Source organism: Desmodus rotundus, chromosome 6 (assembly GCF_022682495.2).
Source record: "Desmodus rotundus isolate HL8 chromosome 6, HLdesRot8A.1, whole genome shotgun sequence".
Classification (NCBI taxonomy): Eukaryota; Metazoa; Chordata; class Mammalia; order Chiroptera; family Phyllostomidae; genus Desmodus; species Desmodus rotundus.
In genome coordinates, this window is record NC_071392.1 from 146,904,274 (window position 1) to 146,915,866 (window position 11,593).

Here is an 11,593-nt window from a genome sequence, read left to right on the forward strand (position 1 = left end):
AGGCGCAGACCTCAGATAAGGTGTCCGAGATGTGTACATACTGACAGGTGGGGGGGTCATCTGTAGCAGCTGCTTAGACCTGGGGAGACACAGCGCCTGCCTGCCCCTCACGGGCCTGGGAAGCTGGATCCCAATAAAATAATCGCATTTATAAGCATATAATTACAAGCTGTGCTGACTGCAAAGGAGTAACCCAGGGTGGTCTGAGAACATGTAACAAGAGGCCCAGCCCCGACCTTGTCGGGGGCTCAGGGAAGGCACCTGAGGAAGTGACGTTTGGGCTGACAGTGAGAAAACAAGCAGATTCAAATCCCACAAGAGTACAGAAGTGTAATAAACCACTGGTTAGTAGTGAACTCACATTAAACAATGCCGTGAGGAAATTAATAGGCCAAATCAAGGCTATGGGGATCTTCATCAGGACAAATGACCTGGTTTTTCCAAAAATCAATGGCATGAAAAAGAACATTTTTTTAAGGGGATGGGAGGGAGGGAGACCATCAGAATGTAAAAGACTTAAGAACAAGTTTTAGAAAATGGAACTCATGGACCTTATCTGGACCATGCCTTGAACAAACTGACCACAAAGCCATTTCTGAGACAGCTGGGGAAAACTGAGTATGAACCAGGCAATAGGAGGTATTAATGAACTGCTGTTAGTTTTGCTAGGTGTAATAATGGCACAGTTGTTACATTACAAGAGCCTTTATCTGTTGGTCGATGTCCATTGGTGAACTGTTTTGCTCTCCGGGGACAAAAGCAGCAGGGACCGAAGCAGGCTGGAGGGTACACAGGGATCCATTCTACTACTCTCCATTTTTGTGTATCTTTTAAATTTTCTAAAATAAAAAGTTAAGGAAAAACCGTGGCTCACACCAGAGTCAGAAGCGCTCTGAACTGCTTGGATTTTTTGCAATGACCAGAAAAATTATTTGTCATTCAGCCCAAAGCTGTCCACCATATTTCAGTGAATGGATGCACCACAATGGAACCAATTTCCTTCCGATGGCATTTTGGTTCTTCCCAACTTTTCCTTCCACTCACTGAGTCTCTCCAATTCCTGATGTTCCCACACTGATGAGCCTGCCTTCTCCCGTGTCCCCCAACCCACCCACCCAAATCACTGCATGACCGTTTCCAGACTAAGTCACTAGTGGTACCAGTGTGGATGTCCACGTCACAGAGAAGGCTTAGGCTCTGGCACCATCTGCTCCAGGGACCTGCGAGGGACCCAAGTAACTGCCACGTGGGTGTAGAGGGCCGCGCACACTGCATGATGGGGCTGAGAGGGAGTTTTCTGGCCAGGGGGGAAGGTCACCTCAACAGCCCTCACCTGGCCCGATACGGGTCTCAGGCTGGTTCCTGCTGCAGATGGGACTCCCCAAGTCCTGGGAAGTGTTCAGAGTTCCCTACCACTTCCCTCCGGCCTCCTGTGCTTGTCTCACTCTGGGTTCTGCTCCTTCTGAAGTCAAGACACTCCATTCTGACCTACCCAAAGGGCACTGACTTTTTTTTTTTTAAAGGATAATATCCAGGGCTAGCAACATTGCTGTGAAGCATGCATTCTCCCACAGCCCTGGCAGAAGTGCAAACTGGTACGACCTTTTGAGACTTCATTAACTGGTGACACGCAAAGTTCTGAAAACCATGCCCTGTGGCTGGCAGTTTCCATTTAGGAAGGTGAGCCACACAGTGCTGTGTAAGACCCAGTGGTATGCTGCCAAACGACCACAGAGAGGGGAATGAAGGAACACGCTGTATTATAATCACACTATGGAATACTACGTAGCAATAAAAAGGAATAAACTCAGCATATACAACCACATGGATGAATCTCAAACACATTACATTAAGTAAAAAAGAAAGCAGACAGAAAAGAGTACACACGTGTAACTCCGTTTATGTGAAACTCTAGAAGGGACAAACCTAGTCCACAGAGACAAGCAGCAGATCGTGATGGCCTGGGGCCGGGGGCAGGGTGGGGGGAGTGGCGGACGGACAGAGAAGGGGCTCCGGGGAATCCCACAGGTTGGGGCAATATTCTCTATCTTGGTTATGATAGCAGTTACAGGAGTGTACACATTGGTCAAAACTCACTATACACTCTGAACTTAGGCACACTGAAGATCTGTACATTGTAACATATTAAATTATACTTCAGCTTGTAATAATAAGCAGTTCCATCTAAATATCCAACTAGGAGACGCGTTAATCCGATCACAGCGTATCCACCCACTTAAATGTGACGCATGATACTGTAGGAAAATACTTAATGACACAGATAGCTACTCAGTACATACAGTAAAGGAAAAAATTAAGTTACAAAATGTAATATACTACGATGGCACTTTTGTAAAATAATATATATATATATTTGGATAGGAAACGAGGAAAAAGAAATATTGCAGTCATTCATTAAATACAAATGTATTGAGTATCTACTGTATACCTTTAGTGTTACAATGAGCAGAAAAGATTTTTTTTTTAATCCCTCCGGTCATGGAGCTGCTATTTGGTGGTTTCATAGAACATATTTAAATTATTAAAATGTAAACATTAAAAAAGTCAAACGGTAAAAGGAAAGAGTGTAAATTATATCACCGCCTGTGGCAGAACATACACTTGTGCTTATTTATATACAGAATAACTGAAGGGTTCACAGAAAATTGGGACCAGGGGACCTTTCAGGGAGGGAAACCAGGGCAATGGGACTGGGTCGGGGGGCAAGGAAGACTAGTCACACTCCATCCTTTACAGAACTTGGTTATTTTTCTCTCACCATGTTCTTGAACTATGTGTTCTAAATAAACACGATCCATAGTTTCTAATTTTGTGCTACTGTCTAATCACCAGGAATTGGGTAGAGAAGAAAGATACAAGGATGTGTGCGTGGTATACTGTTAAATAAACAAAGTGTTCTGAGCAAGATACTTTCAGGTTTTACTAAAAAAAAAAAAAAAAAAGTCCAAATAAAAACGTATTGTGATCACACACATACAACAGAAGCTGCACCAAAATGCCAACTTCCAAGTGGTGGGCCTGGGGGGAGGGGTGGGGGGGGAGGGGAGGATTTAACTTTCCTCTCTGTGCTTATATTCACTGTTGCGGTTTCCTAAACAAATAAGCAAGAAAACACACTTCGTGTATGTGTAATAACTTAAAATGGGAAACAGAGGAAAGTGCAGAATCACAGTGTCACCCCCTTCTGCCAGGTGCTCAGACACACTAAAGAATGGTTGGCTGGGGTTCCCTTACGCAAGGGGCTGTGTGGTTTAGGAAGACAAAGAACAAGTCAAGGGCAAGGGCACAGGGCCAGCTCGAAGACTGTAATGTCATGCCCTCACTCAGAGAGCACAGGCTTCCCGCGCCAACCAGAGGGCCCACCAAGCGCCTTCCCCACTTCACAACCCACAGGCCCCAGAAGCTGACGAGTGCTCCCACACTCACTTTCTCCTGGGACACCTGGGGGACAGGCGGGGCAGGCATCACTGTCCAGGCTTACAGATGAAAGGAAGGCTCCGATATACTTTGCTGCTCCTATAGAGAAGACGCGCTGAGACAAAGTCTCGGCTGAGTGTGGCAGACACGCTGAGCGTTTTGGTACCTAAGACATGAAGGACTCAAGAGAGGATGCCAAGTTCTGACACCAAGTTTTGTCCTCAGCTTCCTACAGAACACAGGTAAGGCCCTGGAGTTGGGGAGTCTTCAAGCTGGACATCACCTTGAATGGCATCTCTTCCAGCCCCTGACCCCACTTCTCACCGACCTTACGTCCTCTGTTTATGTCCACCTCATAGAGGGCAGTCCAGATCATGCTGCAGGCTGGGCAGCAAGAAACTCCTCCTTATACTAACAGCCTCACCCTCACCTCCAGGAAGGGACCCCGAGGGCCGCTTGCTTAGGGTCACAAACATAAGGCAGCCTTGTCAGTAGGTAAGGGCTTGTGAAAGCCAGCACTTGGGTACATTCCTGGAACTAAGCAGGGCAGGTCCGTGCCACTGCCAGTGTCTGGAATACTTTCTTATGGGTAGAGCTGTCTCATGGTTTGGGAAGAACTGACCCCGGTGGGGGGAGGGGAACGGGGTGGTGGGGTGCAGAAATCGAAAGAGGGGAAGAGAAGAGAAAAATCAGTGAAGGGTGACCTAGCTAAATCACTGGGCATGGACCTGGGTCGCCACTTTCTGTAAGGAGACAGATATTCAGCCTTTGCAATGAGGAAATTCAGGGAATTTCAGGGGAGGAGTGAGAAGAAAAATGTCAATGTTGGAAGTAAAAGGATGCACAAGCTTTAGAGGTCACTAGAAAATGACATGGTTTTAACTCAGGGGCAAGGGATGGAGCTGGGATGAGATTCCAGTTGTCGAGCATTCAGGCAGGAGAAAGGGGCTCAGAGGTGTCCCTCTTACTCTGGCAAGTTAGAATAGCAACCCCCCCCCCCCCCCGCCCCCGTCACCACAGGGACAGGCAACAGCAAAGGCCCAATCACTGCAAGGTGAGATGCAGCACACACAGGTGAGACACCAGGACCCACATGGACCAGGGGAGCCCTGCAATCAAGACCTTCCCAATGTCCACACCAAGGCCAGAGCCTGCAGCTGGCAGCTTCTCGGCATGTTTTCGGAAGAACCCGGCTCTAGCTGAGCCGTTGTATGAAACACAAACTACAATCCAGACCCTACAGTGCAACCAGTGGCAGAGCCTCGGATCTCTCCTGCCTCTGTGCTTCTACTCTTCGCTAAAATGGATGTGCCTTTAAATAAATTTTCATTCAAACTCACATCCTCTGAGTCTTGAAATTTCCTGCTGATAAAACGGAGTCAGTTCCAGCACTGGGGCAGGCATTCCCATGCCTGAAACACAGTAAATGCTCAATAACCAGTAGCCACTCATATCATCATCACTAAATGTCATTTTGGAAAATCTTTGTATAAATCAATCATGAATCAGTAAAAAATGTCCCGTATCCGTCCGCGGGTTCAAGAAGCATAGCCTCATACGCCCAAGTCCTCTAAGTGTGCAATGAAGCACGCTCAGGAGTAAGAAAACCGCATTCAGCCCTGTAGATCTCAGGTCTGGGGCAGGGTGAGAAGACCCTCGAGGTCTCCTGTAACTCCAATCCCAGGAAAAGGCAAACCCCCGAAGGAGGAGGAGGAGCCTGTGGCCCTAGAAGATACACCTACCAGGTCATGCCAAGTAGGGCCTGTTACACGGCTTTGGGAAGGTGGGATTCCCCCCCCCACCAAGTGTTCCCAAATCCCCATATTCAGAAAGTCCTCCATATACCCAAGAAGCCTTAAACCACAACACAAGGGTCCTTGAACCTTTCCTTTGCTTACTAACATAACCACTTCCTACTCATCAGAGTGAAAATTACGTGTCAGATGGATATAAATCAAAAGGGGATCAGACCAAGTTCTATCTATTCTGTTGTTCGTTAGGAGATAACAATTTGGGGAGAAGGATGGCACCTCTTGGCAGAAGTGTGGGGGCGCTGACCTAGGTTCAGCCAGTAGTTCTTGTTCTAAGACCCTTACGCTGCACTTTGGTCCATGCCAATATGTCTGCTCTCATGGGGAATTCCATGTCTAACCCCTCCCCCATTCCTCTCCTCCCTGCCACCCCTGAACTATCTGAGAGGAGAAGATGCAAGTCTATAGGAAGCTGGGAAGCAGCCTCCACCTGGTCCTGCGCCTGGCACCACAGCCATTCGCACAGACCGCACAGCCAGGCCAGGGGCATCTCCTAGCACATGCCAAAGCCCCAACTAGGATCCCTGGGAAGCGCTCCTGCAAATCCATTCAACATGCCCCAGGAGAGTCCCCCTGACTCTGTCCTTCCCTCCTGTGCTCTCCCAATGCTGTGCCTGGGTAGCTGAGGCGGTGGACACCCCTCAGGCCCCTCTAGACCAGACACTGGTCTGGGAATGCTGAGACACCAGACACTCTTCATGCTTGTAAGGAACCCACAGTTGAGCGAGGAGGACAAATTGCTACACAGGGTGACTAGGACCGTGAGAGAAATAAGCCTGAGGTTGGGGCTAGGAACCATGGTGGAGGGAGAGAGAGGCTTGCAGGACAATGGTGGTGACCCTCCCCCTGTTGTTGGATTCAAGACCCTATTAATATTGAACTCTGGTGGCTGCATCTTTCAGGGAGAAAAAAAAGGTGGCTCTTGGTTTTTAATCTGAATATTCATGAGCCCATATAACTTCCTACCAAAAAATCATCACCTACAGCCTCACTGCCAAGACCAGCCTAGCGATGATCTGCTCCTCCCCTCATGTTAAGTGCAGAAGTTCAAGGGCACAGGTGTGACAGGTAAGAAAACTGACTCCCCTGTACTGGCTCGCACCCCCTGGCCCCAGCAGAAAGGTCAGAAGGGGGGTAGTCAAAGGAAGGGGTTCTAGGGGTGCTCCAGCGGAAGCCACAGGGCCAGGATGATCAAAAGGGAAGTTTAAGGCTGAGCACGGGAAAGAGGTGGCCGGAGAGGGAGGTCAGAGGAAGGTTTCTTCAGAGGCATATGGTGGGAGGAGGGTTTCATCCTCTCCTTCACCAGTCAGGAGCTGGTTCAAAGATCTTGCTGATGGGTCTAGGTCCTGGGTCCCAGCTCTGGGCACCTGTGCAACTTTTGGCAAACTGCTGCCTTTTCCAGCCTCAACCCCACTGTGAGCCAATGGTCCAATGGAATCACGACGCCTTTCTCCTAAGAATGGCCTGTTAGGACTGTGGACCCCCCCGGAGGGTGGTCACAAACCCCAAGGCTCACCCTGACCACGCACGGCATGGAAGGGCTGTGGGCCTCAGATGTGGCCGTCATGAGTGGGAAGGCACGACGCCTGCCCTGTCCCTGCCACGTGGCTCTCACACAGTTGTTAGGTTCTTTCACCCACTCCTGACAGCCTGTAAAACATTTTCTCCAGCTCGCCAACGAGGAAACTGCCGCACAGACCGGGGAGGCCCCGTGCTAGGCGCTGAGGCCTGGCACCGAACGAGGCCCACACACGCCTATTCCTGTGGAGCCTGTGTTCTGGAGGAAAAAGACAGTAAAACAGAAATAATTTCAGATGCTGGTAAATGCTGTAAAGAAAGCTAAACAGCATGAATTGATAGACTGACACAGAGGAACAGCAGCAGAGAAAAGCAGACTCCAAATATAGGAACAGCCAGTGCAAAGGCCCTGAGACATGAAGGAGCTCGACTTGGTCAAGGAAGAGAAAGGGGGTCAGTGTGAGAGGGGGTAGGAGACAAGGTAGGGGAGCAGCCCAGGGCCCAGCCGCGTCAGGTATTACAAGTGGTGTTAAGGACGGGAATTTTATTGCAAGCACACTGCGGTGCCGTTGGAAGGTCCTTAAAGCAGGGAGGTGACACAATCTAAGTTCTGGCTATTGTGGAAGAATGAATGATGGCGGCCAGGTGTAAAGAGGTTTGGAGAAGTTCAGCGAGCCGCTCAGAGTTTGACCGCCATTAGTAGTGTGCATCCAACCCCAAGGCTCATTTCCACGGCGTCACATTTCACACACTGTAGTACAATGTTCCACAGGAACGGCACCTCCAAAGAAGTGCGGCTCCCACGATCTCTGTGGTCCCAGCCTCGGGTCCTGCATCAGTCAAGTGAGGGTAGCTGCTCGTGGTTGTGTGGCAACAATTCAGCAGCAAATAAGGTAACATGCTCTGTACTCAACTGGCAACATTCAACAAACAGTGAGTGTCTACTGTGGGCCAGACACTTGTACAATTGTGAGAAATGCCTCATTAGAGTAGATATTTAATGCAGAAAATTACTCTGGGAAAAATAAAGGGCCAGTCCTCATTTCTTGAGAAAGGCGTGGCTACTGTGGATACAAGGTTGCTCTTAGTCTTCACTTTTCTCTCCATTAAGCCAAATTTCCAAATAAATAAATGACTGTGAAATTTTTTTTTAAAAAGCCAAATTTTCCCGAGAAGCATCTTCTTTGAGTAGGGAGTAGAAATAAAGGAGGAAAAAAGTCAATATACTGGGGAGGTAAGACATTATAACCAAAGGAACCCAGGATTTACCCTATCAGACCAGCTTCAAGTCACAGGTGACCTTGACCATCACCCCCCGAGTGAGTTTCCTATTTCTAACCTGTAAAAACCTGAACAAACCTGTCCTTCCTCAACAGAGTGAACTAATCTGGCACTATGGCATGGGCGAGGCACAATTATTGGGACCTGCCTGCCCTGATCCTTTGAGTGGGTAAGAGAGAGATTAAAACACACATTACGAAAGACAGGATTCTCAGGTAACTGAGCTGGTTGAGTTTAAACGGTTCTTAGAAATCTTTCCTGCTGGAAAGGGGCAAATGAGGTCAAAGTCATTCCTCTCAAGCCACCAGCAGAACTGCCAACCACCTGAGCCCAAGACAAGCAAGGCAGCCCAATTCCCGTGAATTTCCATGACAACGCTCACTAACTCCTTTTAGTCACCACCTCCAGAAGAGAATCAAGCCTGCCTGGTCTACTATCCCACGTTTTTGTTTTTGCTTTGTTTTTAAGATTTTACTTAAGATTTAAGATTTATTGAGAGGGGAGAAGGGAGGGAGAAAGAGAGGGAGAGAAACATCCATGTGTGAGAGAAACATCAATCAGTTGCCTCTTGCACGCCCCCACCTGGGGACCTGGCCCGCAACCCAGGCATGTGCCCTGACTGGGAATCAAACCGGAGACCTTTCAGTTCGCAGGCCAGTGCTCAATCCACTGAGCAAGGCCAGCCAGGGCTGCTTTTTAATTAAACCACCAAGACTGGATTTCTTCTCCAGATACCCAGAATATGCTGCAGCTTGACCATACTGCTCCAGGGAGAAGACCAAGGGAAGCAGAGGAAAGTGACAGCCCAGGCAAGCAACGCAGGCCAGAGATGGACCAGTCGGTACAGAAAAAATGAAAAAATAAGTTGGCTGAAAGACAGCTACTCCCAGGTGAGGAAGAAATCCTGAATAGCTGGTGACTTTTGAAGCAGAATTCCATGGACACAGGGTGTCCATGTCTGTGTGGGGACCCAGGAAACCCACTGAGACCTCTCCCTTCCTGTATGGGGTTGAACAGTGTCCCCCAAATTCAGGTCTACCTGGAACCTCAGAATGTGGCCTTATTTGCTAATAGTCTTTTCAGAAGTACAGTAAATAGTCAAATTAAGATCATGTCATGCTGGATTAAAGTAGACCCTATTCCAACGACTGGCATACTTATAGGAGAGAAAAAAGAGACACAGATAGACAGACAGAATCCCATGTGGCCACAGAGTCAGACACTGCAGTGGAACATCTAGGGGGCCAAGGAATGCTGGGGACTAGAATGTCCTGGCCCTTGGACTTCTAGCCTGTATTGTTTTCAGTTCTCTCATCTGTGGTACTTTGTCCCGGCAGCCCTAAGAAACCAATTCACTCTATTTCACACCTGTTCCCCACACCACCTGACTGTCCCAGTCTCGTCCTACGGGCGAGAGGCAAGACACACAGGCCATGCCTCCAGCCCACCTGCACTTTTCCACCTTGTCAATGCCCAGGAGCACTCCTGCCTTTGAGGTGAAGGGAGTACAGGGATCACATTTCAGCTGCCCCCCACTTCTGCCACCGGAGGCAGACTGGCAGGGGTGTGTTTGTTTTTCTCCCCACATCCTCCTAGATTTATAGCCTCTCATTGAGATTAGTATTTCTTATATTGTATTCAGTCCCATACTAGAGATATTGGGGGGGGGTATAACTATGGTACCTTACACTACCCTTTACCTAGTAGTTTTTATATGGAATCACTACTTTTAACTTTCTTTTAAAAGGAACTGCTACATCGTGACAGTAAATGGAAAAATCAGCATTCTTTATCCCATGCAAAACTTGTTAGATACATATGTTCTGAAATTGTACATTATTTTTAAGCCTATTCGTTCACTTTTTAAAATAATCTCGGGTGGCAATACTATGGAAAATACCACCTTAAAGAGTACAGTGACTGTCTCGGTTTAGCTGGCCAGGTGCTCCGGGCGCCTAATCAGAAAAACCAACTTAAACTCTCCAATCTCATTTCTCCTCCGGGAGAAGGCTCAGGGCTGGAGCAAAGAAAGGCACCGGGAGTCCCCAGGTCCCCCGCGGGGCGACTCAAGCAAACAGAGTGAGAGCGAAAGGGACTTTAAAAACCCAGTCCAGAGAGCGACAGGGGAGGGGAGGAACTGACCTTCTCGCGCAGGGTGCAGTGGACGTCCGAGGCAACGCGCCCTTCCCACCACGGCTCATCCATCACCGCGTCTGCAGCGCCGCGATCCGAGGCTACCGGGCTCTCAGGGCGCACCCTGCGTGGACACGGGCTACCTCAGCGGCCGCAGCGCGCTCCCCGCTCCGACCCCCAGCATCTCTATCCTCGCTCGTCCCGGGAGGGGAGACCCTCCTGCCCACCTCAGCAGAGCTGACGGTCGCCTCCCGTCCCAGGAAGGTGGCGGTGCCCCTTCCCCTCTGTTCGTGGGACCTGGGGGAAGACCTGGAGCTGTGCAACAACTTGCAGAATTTTTATCTTCCCTTTTGCAAAAGTTGCAGAGAAAGTTGCCGACTCCGTTAGTTCTCCCGGGGCTGGGGCTCCGGCAAAGGCCACCAGCTCGCCGTCCCAACTCCTCCCCCGCCGCCCAGCCTTTGTCCTGCTCCCACATCCTGCCCTCGAGCCGGGGCGAAACTCACTCATTCCTCTCCGGGCGTGGGGGGGCTGCGGGCACCTAGCCTCTCCCAGGGCCCAGGCGGCGGGCCACCGGCTGCACGCTCGCTGGCGAGCCCTTGCGCCCCGCGCTCCACTCTCTCGACGGCAGCCTCCGCAGCCGGGCTCGCCCCCGCGCCGCCGCGCCCCAGAATGCGCTCGGGTGCCGCCGCGGCTCGCTGCCTCCCGGCCGCCGGGGGCCTCCCCCTCTCGCTAGGGGAATTGGGGGCCGGGCCTCGCGCATGCGCTGCCAGCCCCCGCACCCCGCGGGGCGGGGGGCTGGGAATTGGAGTCTTTCTTTCGCTAGCGCTGGCTCTGCTTCCTGCCTGCCCTCCTCCCCCGCCTGGATGGAAAGCTTCCTTTCACCTTGGCGGAGACTCCTGGTGGCCTCCTGGGCACCCCGCGGGCCTACACGGGGAGCGGGGGAGCTCAGGGACCGCGCCGCCACCTGCGCGCACCACGAGTGAAACGCGCGGGCAGGATGCCCCCCAAAGTTCTGTCTTCTGCGTGCGCTGCCCTAGCCAACCTTAACGTCGGTTCCACCTGTTCTTTTCTTTCATTTTTTTTCTTTCTTTTCTTTTTCCTTCCTCCCGTCTTCCCTTTCTCCCTTCCTTGCTTTCTTTCTCTTTCCTTCCCTACCTTCTCTCTTTCTTTTTGGAACCTGTCTTGCGATGGGGAGGTAGATTTCCAAACGGACAGTTCCCACGAAAGCTGCAGAAAGACCGCTTTTGATTATCCACAAGTCTCTAGTTCCAAAAGAGGCTCAGTAAATCAATTGGTATTTATTGTGTTACTGCAAAGTACAGATCTTCCCGTACATTGAAGGAAAAACAGGCTTTTTGGAGGGTCCGGTGGGTGGAAGGCATTGTCTTTTTAATTTAGTTGATTTCGAAAAG

The 11,593-nt window shown here is 50.1% G+C and overlaps 1 protein-coding gene across 1 annotated transcript in view; it reads right to left on the reverse strand.

The window, feature by feature from the left end:
* The window catches only part of CCNJL (cyclin J like), a 49,292-nt gene extending 38,033 nt beyond the window's left edge, over nt 1-11,259 (reverse strand). Inside the window, exons 1-2 of the mRNA XM_024577127.4 lie at nt 10,685-11,259; nt 10,191-10,305 (exon numbers count right to left, since the gene is read on the reverse strand). Coding sequence (XP_024432895.2) covers nt 10,191-10,253 — 63 coding nt within the window. The 5' untranslated portion in view covers nt 10,254-10,305; nt 10,685-11,259. The remainder of the gene's footprint in view (nt 1-10,190; nt 10,306-10,684) is intronic.
* Between the last annotated feature and the right edge of the window lie 334 nt (nt 11,260-11,593).